Source organism: Anomalospiza imberbis, chromosome 3, assembly GCF_031753505.1.
Source record: "Anomalospiza imberbis isolate Cuckoo-Finch-1a 21T00152 chromosome 3, ASM3175350v1, whole genome shotgun sequence".
NCBI classification, from domain to species: domain Eukaryota; kingdom Metazoa; phylum Chordata; class Aves; order Passeriformes; family Viduidae; genus Anomalospiza; species Anomalospiza imberbis.
Window position 1 is genome coordinate 53,622,874 of NC_089683.1, and position 14,913 is coordinate 53,637,786.

The 14,913-nt window shown below is 39.0% G+C and overlaps 1 protein-coding gene across 6 annotated transcripts in view; it reads right to left on the reverse strand.

Moving 5' to 3' along the window:
• Window positions 1-860: 860 nt before the first annotated feature.
• MTCL3 (MTCL family member 3) overlaps window positions 861-14,913 on the reverse strand; it is a 41,146-nt gene continuing 27,093 nt past the window's right edge. Inside the window, exons 5-9 of one of the 6 annotated variants that reach the window (XM_068184416.1) lie at window positions 13,878-13,949; window positions 12,094-13,260; window positions 10,442-10,777; window positions 3,503-3,607; window positions 861-898 (exon numbers count right to left, since the gene is read on the reverse strand). In XM_068184416.1, coding sequence (XP_068040517.1) covers window positions 10,667-10,777; window positions 12,094-13,260; window positions 13,878-13,949 — 1,350 coding nt within the window. In that variant the 3' untranslated portion in view covers window positions 861-898; window positions 3,503-3,607; window positions 10,442-10,666. The other 5 variants (XM_068184413.1, XM_068184414.1, XM_068184419.1 and 2 more) reach the window with 5 other exon arrangements.

Sequence of the window (14,913 nt, forward strand, 5' to 3'; positions counted from 1 at the left end):
TGCACGCATGCAAGGAGCACGACAAGGACTGGTACATTCTTCTGGCAATTGAGGACTGCAAACTTGATATACTCAGGGAATTCTCATGGCTACATGAATGCTTTGGAATTCCTGAAGGAAGACAGGACAGGAAAGCTAATAACAGGTACAAACACATGCACAGTAGAAATCATTTATATAGAAGGGACAGAAGGTCACCAAAAAGGGTTCAAGAATTCTGGATTTACAGATCTAGATATATAAATGTTAGTTTCAGGACCAGCACAGGTAAACCTAGAAAATATTCTCCAATAGCACAAACTCCAATCTAGTTCAAAACCTTTCTCAGAATATTTGACTAATTAATGCTTCAGTTTCTTCTTCCCCTACAGAAGTCTTTAGCAACTTAGTGTTTGTAAATGAAAAAAATATTAATTGAACCACTAAATTGGCAAGTTTTATGGGAAATATTTAGATCTGCTTATCTGACTTTGGAGCAAAGCAGTTACAAATCTTATAGGCCTGATGTTCCTCTTGCTTTCTTAGGCTTTACACAAGAAACCCCATTACCATCAGCACATTTACTATGCCAGCAAGTCTGCAATAACACTCATTCATTCAGTTATGATGGCTCCTGTGATATAGTGCCTGGTACACAGGTGTTGATACTTGAACTTGTTAACTTCAGCTCTCAAAGCCAGTTGTTGTGTTACCTAGGTGGTCATGGAATCTAGTTCTAGTAATAAAATGCCTCTGCATTGCTTTCTTCTCCTGCCAGAAATCAAATAGGTAGGCAACTGAATTTTCAGAGTTACCTAGGAGTAAGCCCACTTTATCTTTCTGCAATTTGTTAATTTCCCTGACTGATGATCAGTGATTGCCAGCTCACAGGAACTGCTTATTTTACTGTCCACATTTTCTATGATGTAGTAAAAATTCATTCCTGAGCAAAGTTCTTCCCCATCCCCTATGGCAAGTCTTGTTGATTTAGCTGTGGTTACCATGTAATCACCATGTACCAGTGTCTGCTTTATTTCAGCTGACTGGGAAGACAATGTCAAACTTGGAATCAGCTTCTTTTGTGTGCAAGTAAGCAGAAGAGCTCAGATGAAACTCAACCAGTTACTTAGGTCTTTGGGTCATAGGAAGTCCTCCCACAGGATCTCCCAACCCATCATGGACCCAGCTCTAACTCAGGGCTTGCGGAACAGTTTACCCCAAGCACCTGCCTTGGAACTCTGAAATGACAATCTGTCCCTCAACTACCTACAAAGAGATTTCAAACCCTTCTTCTTTCCCCTGCCTAAAAACATACAGAGCAACTTCATAAAACCATAAAACACCTTGAAACTAGGAGCTGCAGAAAGACAGCACCGAATTCTCATCAAAAAAGGAGCCAAGTACTGGTTTGCTCATGGCCTCTTAGGGAATGCAGCCAGACTACAGAGACTGCATCTCTCCAGGCCAGTGTTTCAGCTTTGTGCCAGACTCCAGTAAGCGCTGACCAAAAACAACTTTCAAAAAAAAATTCTATTACACTTAAGTTCTATTGCAATCTAAACATCTATTGCTAATGAACTTTAAGAATATTGCAGTACTTTCTTACCTTGCTAATTCAAAGGTTGCAATTTTTAGCACCACCATTTGATTTTTTTTTCCCTACATTTATGTCTTTATAACCTTTCAGGATACCTCTGAGAAATAAACAAAAGTCAACTCTCTGCTCCACTATAATCCTTATACTAATACATGTCAGAAAAAAAAAAAAAAGAAAAACCCCCATATGTAAATGCTGTACAGTCATGAATAAGAGAGGCAGACATAATCTGTTAACAACCTGCACAAATGGTGATTTTGCGAGTGCACTATTAGTAATAATAGACCATGCTTTAGTCAGCCATATATTACTAGAAAGGTCAATACTGTATAGCATAATTTTATTTACACATGTAAGAACAGATATAATATGTACTCCTTTCAAGCATGAATGTAGCATTGAAAAGGCCTCTGGTGTTTCCTTAGTGCTGGAAACTTCTACTGCCATGTTGGCATTCATCTTAACAATTTTCAAATTGTTTCATATGGAACTCTGATTATAAAAAAAAGACTGAAGACAGTCAGAGGAAGTCTTGAAAGAGGATAGTTACAGAAGTTACAGATGGTCACTTGTAGCTCTAAGATCCACAAAAGGCTTGTATTGTTTCTTAGACTTCTCTGATTTTGTCTTGACATAAATTCTGAGAAAAAAACCTCATGTTTATTGATGTTAGCAGCTGGATGACTATACAGCCTTGCTGCTATTGTACAGTGGATCAGTTCCTCAGAGACTTTGACTCCCATTTCTACTTATCTTTCCCCCCACTTTCTCTTTTTCTTGGTGCTTCCTTTGGGTTTGTTTGGGGTTATTTTGGTGGAGTACAATGTGCAGTCCTGGTAATACACCCTCTGTGTGTATAGTGCACCGAGATTTCCCCATGGGTATTTCACATGGCTAAAGCAACCCAAGGCGTGTAAAATGTCACATTATCATTTGCTCTGGAGATCAGAACAATATCTGTGCTCTTGCAGTATTGGCAATTTCTCCATGTCCTAGACAAGGTCAGAAGCTCATTACAGCAATCAAATTAAGCAAATAATCAATTTTGTCTGCATCAGCTGCATTTTGCCTTAACTTTTCCTTTAGCCCTTCCTCCTCTTAAGCAAAAAATGTTTTAAGCCACTATTTCATGTTAGTCATTACTCCTCCATATCTAACCCTTTCTAGCCAGATATTAAAAATGCAAGATAGTTTGCAAACAACCTCTAGCAACTTCTGAAAATAATCAGCTTGACATCAGCTGAGATCTTATTTTTCACCAGAGTTTAATCACATTGGATGTGCATAATCATTCAGATACACAAATCTTTCCTTGTTTTTGCAGAAAAAAATGCAATCAAATTATATTTCCAAATAAGTGCTCTGTTTTGGATGACTGAGAAAATTGTAAACATATGTATTTGTTCTATTATAAATGTGTGCCATGTGTCATGATAACATGCACTTTATACATTAAAAGAAAGTACAGTTGAGTGAGAGAAGGAAAAGAAAAGAGAAAGAAATTAGAGAGTGAAAGAATGAGAAAGAAAAAAAAGGGAAAAAGAAAGGAAGAGAGAAAGAGAAAAAGAAAGAGGAAAAGGAAGAGAGAAAGAGAGAAAGAGAGAAAGAGAGAAAGAGAGAAAGAGAGAAAGAGAGAGAGAGAGAAAGAAAGAAAGAAAGAAAGAAAGAAAGAAAGAAAGAAAGAAAGAAAGGATTCAAGTGCACACAATGCTGTCATCCCCGTTCTGTTAATATATCTCTGCCTGCACTGAAAAAACTAACTGAACTTTAAGAATAAAGACCATATATAACATATATGAACTTCACATTATCTATAAATAACATTAAGAGGGATGTTTAAATAACTGTTTGCCACATCCAAATTTTGCCTTATTTTTTAATCTTAACTGTTCAAAAACATTGATTTAAAATAAACTGCAACCATACCTTTCATGGAATAAGAAATCCTTTAGGAGTTTTTCAGTCCATTTCCAGGCAGCAGAGAAAGCAATGCTACACAGCTAGCAGGGATCCTGTTCTGTGAATCTTGATCTTTAAAAGAAATAAGAAAGCTAAGCAAGACACAACCTTTCAACTGGGGCAGCATTTGCAACTCTCTTTGAATAAATGCTCAACTTTTGCAAACTGGAAAACAGTTCCGTTCAGCATCATCCCCGCAGCTGGCTTCCACGTGACGTCAGTGCATGGAGGATGGTTTTAAAGCCATCTCTTCCAACCCCCAGCTTTGTAACTTTATATCTCCTCATATTTTGTGTAAACAACTTCAAGTCCAGGACATTTTTAGGTTTTATAGTGCAGTCCAGTATTTAAAGCTTGCCCAAGCAGCTAGTGTTAATAACAAAGCTGTGACAATAGGCAATTTTAGGTTTCTTTTATTGTTGTCTATGCTGTAAGGGAAGATTTTTTGCTGTCTTTCAGACCCAGTTTTCAGGGTTATATTTTTTAGTATGATCATTTTGAGCTTTGCAACTTGATCCTCCTTAACTGCTTTGTAAAAGGAGTTTTGTTTAAAGCAGTGGTTTTTTTGGTTAACAGCTATCCTAAAGACCTAAAAGTCCTCCCTAAAATCCCTTTCTGTATTCTAAATATGGTCTCACTTATGAAATGCAGAATTATTGGGCACTGTGTAATCCTACTGTCTTGTATTTTGGGAATGGCAGTAACTGTTTCTTTGGGATATACCCAAATATTCTTGATACTTTATAATGTTTCTGGATCAGATTCTACAGTCTGTTAATTCACTTTGTATCTCAGCAAAGCAAAATACTTGAAATTGGATGAAGAATCTCCCTTGAACAGGGAAACTCATCTCTGGCACGAGGCTGGTAAAGAAGGTCCAAAAACACCTTGGGCTGGATATAAATTCCTAGGAGTATCCACAGCAAGTGTTGGCATGGGATGAGGGAAGGGAGCGTTACAAAAGCAATCCAGCAAGTAAAAGTCCACAGGCGACCCTGAAGCCAGAGCAGCAAAATTCAGCTGCTCCCCCTGCTGAGCCGCAGGCAGGAGAAGCCCAGCTCGCTCCTCAGGTCTCTGACCACCACGGTAACTGTCCTGCTGCACCGTGGATTAAACTGCTCCCATTTTTTGGAACTCTGAGAGAGACCCCCAGGGGAAAGCCTCACATGCACTGCCCTGCTGGGTACTCGTGCTTGGGTGTGTCTGCAGACAGCAACTGAGACAGGCGGCAAATTCACCTTTCAGAGAACATTTTGCCCCATGTGTGCCTGGAGAAGGGCCACAAAATACTTGATTCAGGCAGCACAAAACTGGACAAAATCGTGCTGTCAGACGGATGTCTTGGAATGCCCTAAGCAGGAAGATATTTTTGTGGGTAGTGCAGCTGATTACAAGAGGATCAGTGAGAAAAAGGGCATGATATGAGGATTCACACATCCTCTGCTTAGTCAGCACTCTCCTCGTTAGAACAGTAAGTTTTTATCTGGTAAAATCCATTATAAAATCCAGTATAAAGATTTTAACTCTGGGTGCATTTTATAGTAAATACCAAACCAGGTTTCAGGGAAAACACATTTTTTCTCCTTATATGGTCTAGCTGTAAGTCTCAGCAAATACATTAATTGGGTGCTTATTCTGCTCCCATGTAACTTAAATAATGGGACTTGGGCTATTGTAAAAATTGCGAAGATGATCTAAAAATTGAAAAAATGTGCTCCAAATACACAACTGAATGTTCCTGAAGAAAATCATCAGACTCTAAACTCTGAGGATTTAAATCTAAAGAAACAGTATGACTTTCTTTTTTGAGGTTAGGTCTCAAGTGCCAGCTGACATGGCTGGGAGTGAAGCCTGAGTGCTTAAAAGCAAAACTGAGCCCACAGCTGGAGGCCAGGCATCAGCGCACTGCCTCCTCCCTGAAGCCAGCACAGCTGCACTACTGCACGTGAAGGCAGACTCTTCAGACATGTTTTTTTACTCGTATCCATCAACACAGGCTATTATTATTGTGTCTTTAATATTGCTAACTCCATGCCTCTTGTCTTGCTATGAGGACCCTTTGAAGTAAAAACAGTAAAAATAAATAAAACAAAAGGCTAAATCTCAGGCTTGAGTTCTCAATCAGGCAAAAGCCTACATTCCTGACAGTGTGAAGAACTAGAAATGTGTGAGACTCAGGGGCTCATTAGGAGACAAGCACTGGACTCACCTCATAGGTCAAAGGAAAAAGTTAAATTTATCCTTATATAGAAAAGCTGAGACAAAGAAAACATGAAGTGAGTTGTAAAACTCACTGAACAATGAACTGAACTCAGTTGAACAATGGGATCATTGTTCTATATACCCTTAGTTGTAGCAGTGGAGAGAGTCTGCTTTTGAGGAAATGAAATTATTCAACAGAGACTGTCCCTACTGTCCCTCCTCCAGCATCAGTAGACAAAGCAGCAAATGTGGCTTCTTGGTATCTGGCACAGATAAAATAAGCAGGAAAACTACTGTAGGCATATTACATCCAACATATTGCTTCCACAGGAAAAGTACATTTTGTCCATATCTGGTACCAGCATTGCTTGGGTCAAAAGTCAGCACTTCAACAAAAAAAAAAAAAAAAAAAAAAAAAAAAAAAAAGTGCAAAGGCATTTTAAACAAGACCTCTGCTAAATTTCTCTTCATCATGCAAGACTGGAGACAAAGCAGCATGAGTTTCAGCATAAGCTATAATCTGATCATATACTCAGGACAGTGGCTAATAAAATATACTGAAGACCACTTCAGGGCATCTTTGGCTATGCTGCACCAGCTTGGTTATGGCACACCCACTCTGCTATGGCCACAAAATAAGAAGGAAGAAGAGCACTGCTGCCACTGCAATCAACCCAACCTCACCATTAGATTCCTCAGTCATGTACACCTTGATAATCCTGGTATATACACCTTGGGAGTGGCTATATACAACAAGAAACGTGCAGAAGGGAATACAAACTGTCTCCTCTTACTGTTGTGTGCTTCTGCAATAGGATATAACTCAGTGAGAAACAGAGCCAAACTAAGTGTTATGTCATGTTGCTGCTCCAAGGTTACATTGGAAATCGGTGGCAGATACTTTAGATGTTTACTTTAAATAGAGCCACCGTAATTTTCCCCATAGGCAACTGCATGTGTAATGGCAAAAGTTGGATTTGAATATCACTTCCCTTGGCATTAAATCAGAGACAGAAATGTAAGCCAATGGGAACTACATCCCTGATACTGATGCATTTAGAAGTCTCCTACTCACCTATCAGATTCTGGGGTGATTAAGGAGAAGGGCATGTAAAACCCTGAAGCTCTGCTTGTTTTTGTAAACAACCCCTGAAGTTCATGTGCAGTTCATCTCTTTTTATAACACATATCTAGACAGCCATGTTTTTGGCAATTTTCTATTTTCCGACTGCCAGGCATATTTCTGCACAACAGCACCTGCTCTCTTCTAGGTTAGATTCTGAAGCACTGGTGACATGTGTCAGCAGACACTTTTTCTATCTCTCAACTGGAGCTTCAGGCATGGATATTTTTGGTTGAAAGAAGTATCTTTGAGGCTGGAGAAAATGGTCATTCTAACATAATGGGAATTTTTCAGTAGCAGTAAAAGAGAATATATGTTAAGGGATTTTGTCAGGGCATTCAAAGCCAGCTATAAACCAGAAACAAATTTAATTGAATTTTTCTGGTAGCATTAAAAGAAAAAAATACATCTATTCCATAAATTACATAAGAATTCATTGGAGATAGTGCCAATTTCCACAAGTGCAAAAATATCATAATTAGATCTACAGAAGCAAGATCTTTTCCTTTTGAAAGAATACAGAATAAATCCCCTGGGAACATAGGAAACAGAAATTTAATATTTCAGGGAAGTGCTAAATGAAGGTAATTTCATGGTTCAAATTCAATTACTTTTTTTCCCTGGAACATTAATATTTCACCAGAATATTCCAAAATGGGAACTGTGAATCTGCTAAATGAGATTTCAGCTGATAGGTAACCTGGCATATCCAGCTCCTTGCCACATGCAAACAAAATCTGTATTCTTCTTACTATTTGTCTTCAGAACTCCGAGCTGTGCAGCAGGCAGAATCAGTGAATCAGCAGTGTTTTGTCTGTCTCTCCCCTGCCTGACTCTAATGCACTCCTGCCAGAGGATGCTGATGTGTTCAGCTGCATTTGCTCACTCACAGTGAGATGGTCTTCACCCACTAGGCCAGTAACTGAGTGGGCAGAACCTGCTTCCTTTCTTGGCAAGTATAATTACTGCATTTCGTAACATCAAGTTATTTCAATTTAGCAAGACATGGAGTACTTATTTCTTTGGCTAGATCTTATCTTTTGGATGTGGATAAATGTCCATACTCATTCTATTAGCTTCCTCAGCATCTTTTAAAGTTGTGCAATATCTGGCATGAAACAGATCAGAAGCTCAAATTGCTCCCTTTAACCTTAATGCAAAAAATACAAGAAAAACACATCTCATTTCTCACTGAGATTTCTCTGTGAGGCTCCTCACCATACTCCTTGCTCATAAGAGATTCAAACACTGTGTGGAGCTTCTAAAATAATTTTGCATGCTTTAGTGTGCTTTAGTTTCAGCCTGCTGCTTGTGCAGTAGCTCCCTGAATGTCCCAAAAGGTCTCAGCTTTGCTTTTGCTTTGTTGATGCTGGATGGAAAGCTCCGGCTTTTATGCAAGAAAAAAATACAGTGAGAAATCAATGGGGTTGTAATTGCCAGTGCTGTGCAGAGATTATCTCCACCTCTCATCTCAGAAATTCATTCTTACCTTTTCTGATTTCTGAGAAAGAAATCAATCTTCCCAATTATTTTTCAGGATTTATTCAATGTATGAATTCAGTGTGTTACTACTTTAGAGTATTACTGTTACTGTTGCTCTCTCTGTAAATCAAACCTTCTCTACTCATTTTTATTACACACAACACCAAGAAAGGTATAAGCAAGTATGGGTTAAAAACTAGAAGCCCAGAACTTCAGATCATAGATTAAGTCTGACTTTTTCTCTCTTATGGAAATTGAGTCAGTAACATTTAAGAAAAGACAAAGGATTGGTTTTCCCCCCACAGGAGATACTAAAGCAGAAAGAAACTGAAAAATTCAGTCTTGTGCTAAGATTTGGTATGACAATTTTAAGCCTCAAATTGTCGTATTTTTGATGTCCAAATTGCAAATCCATGGGGAAAAAAAACTCCTAGTATTTCCAGCAGCTGCTAATAAAAGGCCTTTTCCAGTTACAGAAATTCACTGTGAATTATGGCTTGATCATATCTTACCATAATAGTTTTTAATATGTGGAACTTAATTTTAGGTAACTGCATAAATTAGAGCATCTTAGAAACTCCTCAGAATTACTTTAGGCCTGACTTTATCCTTTACTGGGAAACCAGTATCTATTAATCTCACATAAGCTCTGGGAAACCAAAGCTATCTATTAATCTCACATATATTGATTATAATTTCTTTTAGACATCTCACTAACTATAAAATGGATAATGATGACAACACCCCCTAGTAGGAATAAGTATTTGGATTAAATCAAGGAGTTGAGTGATTTAGCTGATCAAGGTTACTGCACCTGCAGAGTATGTTGAGGGAAAGCGAGACAAAGAGAAAAATACTGTATTGTTTAATAATTAATATTTTTACTATTTTTTTCATTCACATAACAAAAACTTTATTGCCCCATCTCTTGCCACTCTCTGAGGATTTTCCCTCAAAATGGTGTTTCAACTGTTTCAAGTAGCAGAGCACAACCTAGGCATGGAGATGAACTGTTCTCACTGGGGAATGAATGAAGTGAACAGAGAGCGAACAAGATAAATCAAAGGGAATCCTTACCACTAGCTAGAAAAACAGCCGCTTTATTTATTACCACTCTTTACTTTTACATTATTCAACATGGAAACTGCAGAAAAAGAAGTGTCATTAATACACATACTTGTTCACCTTTCGAGAATTCATACTTGTGGAACTCGGTGGTTTCAGCATGGGTTGAATAAAACAGAAAAGTGAACTCCATCAGGCATTTCAGATGAGGTTTTCATAGTGGGAGATCTACTGCTTGTAGGAACTGCTATGTAAGTGTGAAAGAAAGAAATGAGTCACCTGTACTCCAGCCTCTCCCAAGCAAGAAAGGAATATTCAGTGACTATTGATGCACACCCATGTACACAGGCTTCCCTCACTATGGTCACTGGCTACCAATGGCACAGTTAGACAGGGGTCACTCAGCAAACCAAGAGTTACCATGTCCATTCAAAACTCCTGCTGAAATCTGGGGAGAGAACATAGAGCCATGGTGGCTACAAACTGGGAAATGTTACCTGACAAACTCGACACCAGTCAAAGTGACTTACACCACGCCCATCAGTTCAAGTCAGACTGTAGCATGGCCATTTTTCTAGAGCACAGAGAGAATGCAGCCAGCCTATATCTCTCAGAAGACTCCTCAGCTACTCTGATACCTTCTCCTCATGAATCTCATTCTCAGAGGCTCCAGCTCCTGGCCTCTGTTCCAGATATAGTGCTCTATATACCAACTATTTTGGCTGGGGCCTAATGCACAAAATACAGTCCTGAAAAACATTATAATCACAATTATGCAAAATATACATACAAGCTCTGGTATAAAACTACAGAATGTGGCTTTACTATTCATATGTGGCTAGGATATAAATTCTTTTTCTAGGAGTAGGAAGAGAAAAGTAACAAGAGTTCTCATACCCACTCTGCATTTTTCTATTTTGTTTCCGATTTGGTGCAAATTAATGAATATTAAATGGGTTCCAGTCCTCAGGAAAATTTTATCCAAAAATTATAAAACCAGACAAAGTGAGAAATTCCATTTTCTGTTTGCTTACCTGGACTACCGTGGTGAGCAGGTTTACTATTCAACTGGGTGACTTTTTGGTATGTTTTTTGCAGTTCTTTTGGTTTGGCTTTGGTTTTGGCAAACAAGTAGTCTTCAGTGTTTTTACAGCAGTGGCTATTACAGAAACTATGTCTCTTGCACTTCTTATCTTGGAGGGTGGACAAAATAAAAAAACTGAAAATAACACTACAATGAACAGTAAATGATGAATGACTTACAGTACAAAAAACAGTGTAAAAAGGAAGACAAGTTTAAATATTGTTGTGTATGAAAGGGATGAAAATAATACAAGGATGAGAATAAGTAAAATGATAGGCTGGAACATCTGGGAAAGTAAATACAAAGACAAAGAGAACAGTCAATTAATGGAATAGCAAGTCCAAAGTTTCAACAAAATAAATAGTGAATCAGACTATGCTTGTGGAGGGACCAAGTGCCCATCTCCCATTTACTTCAGTAGGAGTTCTGCATGGTCAAGCCCTGAAATGTCCAATTGTTAGATATTCAATTGTCGTTATTTTTTAGAGACAATACTAATTAGTTTGTTTTAAATTTGTGTAGGTCCGTGCAGTGCTCTGCCTTTAAGTTAATGGGAGCTCCACAAGCTCAGAACTACTGCTAGATCAGAAAGTGAGCATGCTAAATACCGTCTCTGTTTGATTTCATGCAATACATGTATAGTAATTGATTAGCTTTAAACTCACTGCGTCTGTGACTTTCTGATACAAGGAAACAAAAGACTAATTAGTCAGCATAGGAATAAGAATAGCTTCCAGCTTCACCTGGCAACTATTTCGACTGTAAACTAGCATGACAGCACAAAGTAAATTAACACAGCAAGAGACTTACAAAACATTGGATAACTTCATTAGCAATAACAAGATATGCCAACTATAGGATTGCATGATAAAATAAGGGTAGGTAATTCTCATTTTTCATGGCAAAAGATCTTGAGTCAGCAAGAAGTTTGCTCCCCAAAACCTCTCTCAAACAATTCTGTGCAAAAACAAACCACAACAAAGATGCTTGTTACTGCTGCATGCAAGCAGTGATTAACAGGCCTTCAACAAGATTCAATCTATTATAGCAATTACAATATTCACATTACTGTGTGGCTCCCTGACTCCATAAAGTAGATTTGCATGGTTTCTTTTAATCTGTGGTTTGACATATTCTCTATAGTTTTTGAAATTTAGTATTTCCTCTTGCTTAAAATTAATAAAAAATTCCCTTTATTAATTTAATAGGAACCCATCCACTAAGAAAACAATCATGTCCATTTATGAGTCATGTTCATATGTACCAAAAATACTGTTTGCACTGCCTTTAGTGGCAATGAAGGCCCAACTCTGTCAAATGCAATTGCAAAGCCAGAAAGGAGTAAAATGGTCTACCTCCTAGAGCATAATTTTGATTTTCAGGAGACCAGATTTATTCACTGTTCACAAACAACTCTATTGGTAGAATATGTTTCCATATGGCCAAATGAGGATTTCAAGTAATATAAGAAACAGTGATTTTTGTCCACTGCTTAGAATAAAGAATTTTCTTTTTGTGCCATAGATCAAATTTGAGGTTTAATTTGCTTGGCAGAGCCTTTTTACCTGTAGGCCGTAATAAGTAAAAGTCTACCTGACTCACTGACAAAGGTTCATCTGCACTTCGATCGTCCGAAGACTTTGGAACTTCGAGTCTGTCAATGAAAGCCTGGAGCTCTTTCCTGAAGGCCTTCATCTGCGCATTGATCCGGTACAGAAGCTCGTGCTCACGTATTCTGCTGCCATCATCTTCCTCGTCCATCAGTCCAAAGAGGTCCCCATTAGCCACATAAATCCTTGCCTCTGTGATGATGGTGCTCGTGTCGGAAATTAAGCGATCTATTGTCTTGCCCAGCCGCTCCGCTTCAGAGCGAATGTCCTTCATCTGCTGCCTGTCAGTGAAGCTTTTCTGCCACCCAGACGGCGTTGGATAAAAAGACCTCGTAGGTGTCAGGCACCGAATGTTGCGCACCTCTTCGGAGTCACTTTCCCCCCCAATGGGACCTTCCCTTTTGCGGTGAGGGGGGCGGGAATCATCATCACTCTCCTTTTTTCCTGCATCGCTTTCCGCATCGCTGTCTCTAGGGCTGCCACGGATACCCAGATGGGAGGCCAAGTCGTAGCGCTGCATGTTGGACATTAGGACTCTGTTCTCATACTGGAGCTGCATGACTTTGCCACTCAGCTCGTTGATCTGCATTCGTGCAGCTTTTAGCTCCTCCTGTAACGCTTCTGTCTTGGCATTATCATGGTGCCTGGAGCTCTCATGGGCCCCAGACTTGTACTTGTATTTGTTCAGCTCAGCTGTTATGCGTTTGTTTTGTTCTTCTAAATCAGCTACATTTCTCCTCAGCAATTCTGTTTCATCTTCTACTAGCTGCAAATGCTGTCGTAATTCTGACAGGGATTCATTCTGCTCTCCCAGGAGTGGGTTAGTGGTCCCTGAGAAATCATCTCCTCTTAAATCATCAAGCTCTGCTTTCAGTCCTCTATTTTCTACTTCTAGTTCCACTATTTTCCTCCCGAGAATGTTAGCTTCCTCCTCCACGAGCCTCAATCGAAGCTTGAGTTCAGCTTCTCTTGTGGTAGGTGGCCCACCTGCTTCGCCTTTTGGCAAGGGACTGTCCAAATCCCCATAAAATGACCTGTATTTTTGCAGCTCATGTTCAAATCTATCTTTCTCTTTATCAATTTTAGCCATTTTCTTCCTCATCAAGGCTGCTTCTTCTTTGACAAACTGTAGCTGGCATTTCAGGTCTTCATTGTCATCCTTAGGGAAAAAAAGGAGTATTTGAAGAAACTTGAAGTCAAACAGAAGACCTCCAGGGGATTGCCTTAACTTACAATTACAATTGTAATTAATTGTGATTAACAATCACAGATATGTGGCTTTAGATACTAAGATATTTTCCTGCAATATTTTTCACTCATCTATAAATTAAAAAGAAGGGAAAATACTATTTTGCTTGTGACTAAAATTTGCACAGTCCCCAGAAGCACCTTGGGGGATGGTAAAAGGGGGGCTTGTAAAAAACCTTGTATTTTCTATACTTGCAACATTATCAGACTTTACAGTGTTCAAAAACCCTGAAGTCAGCACAAATAGAGCTTGTAAGTCTTGTTTCACTGCTGCTGCCATTTACTTTGCCTAAAATAGAGAGTAGGTAAAAGCTGGTGGGTTCTGTTGCAGCACCAAGTTTGTTTAGATGGTCCTTGAGATTAGTGTCTGACTGCAGATCTGGGGTAAGAGCTTTTCCATTTCACAGCATACAATAAAGGGCAAAGCAAAAAGTAAGCCAAGTGCAAATATGTAAACCATGTACCCCATTTCCATAGTTCCCTGAAGTCTCCACATAGGAATCAAGGCTACAGTTACTTGCAACATACCTCTGTTGGTGTCTGTTGTGACTTTTTTTCTGATTTTGGTAGGTCTTTGCTTCCTCTCCTCTTCAGTGATTGCTGCAATTACAACGAAAAGTACATGCACTGAATTTTTCTAAAGATATACTAAAGATGTATATAATTTGTATGTCATTAATTTAAAAATATAGCAAATCAAATGCAACTCTAAAGGAATTAATTTCTTGTAATTTTTGAGACACCAAATACAGAGAAAAGATGCCATAGCCCAAAAATGAAACAGCAATGGCACACAAATAAGGTTTTAGTTTAATCAGCCTGTTACCTTTTTTATTCAACATATTTTAAGACTAGTGCATTACAAATGTTTAACACATGACAAGAGTGGTAAGAAAACAGGCATCCCAAGTGGTAACTTACAGGTTGGAAAGCTGAGACAAGCAGTGAGACCCAGCTCCCCCATTTGATATTAATCCTGGTGGGGCCAGGGCACTTTAAAAAAGCCTTAGTCTTGGACTTTGTGGTAGGACAGCTATTCATAAAACTGTGTCACTGAGATCTGTAGCTGACTCCAGTGTGCATCTACAAGCACGCCTTTCTCTGTGTCCCACCCTCAGGCTTCAAGTTTGCAGTGTACTGCAGTCACACCTCCCTAAGTGTACACTAGAGACAAACTCACACACAGCTCTGGTCACTAGGTTTGTTCTGTTTTCAGATCATATTCAAGTAAATGCCATTTAAAACTGCTTGGACTACAAAATTCTAAAGAGAAACAAATCATACCAGCTCAAGAACAGAAACGCACAAACACAGATCTGCACCAACATTTGAGTGAGATTCTTTGGTGTCCCCTCATCTGCTATATAGCCCAAGAGAGTAGAAAATAAACTCCTGCTTTCAGAGCAGGATGCACTGGGATTGAAGCCAGCTAGTGTATCCATCAAAAATCTTGTAGCTTCTGACAGCAGAAACTTTGTTATGGAAAAGCCGCAGCAGTGGAAAACAACTGCCACCATCCCACTGGCGACACTCAGTACTGATCATCAAGAAAACAGCAGGAGAG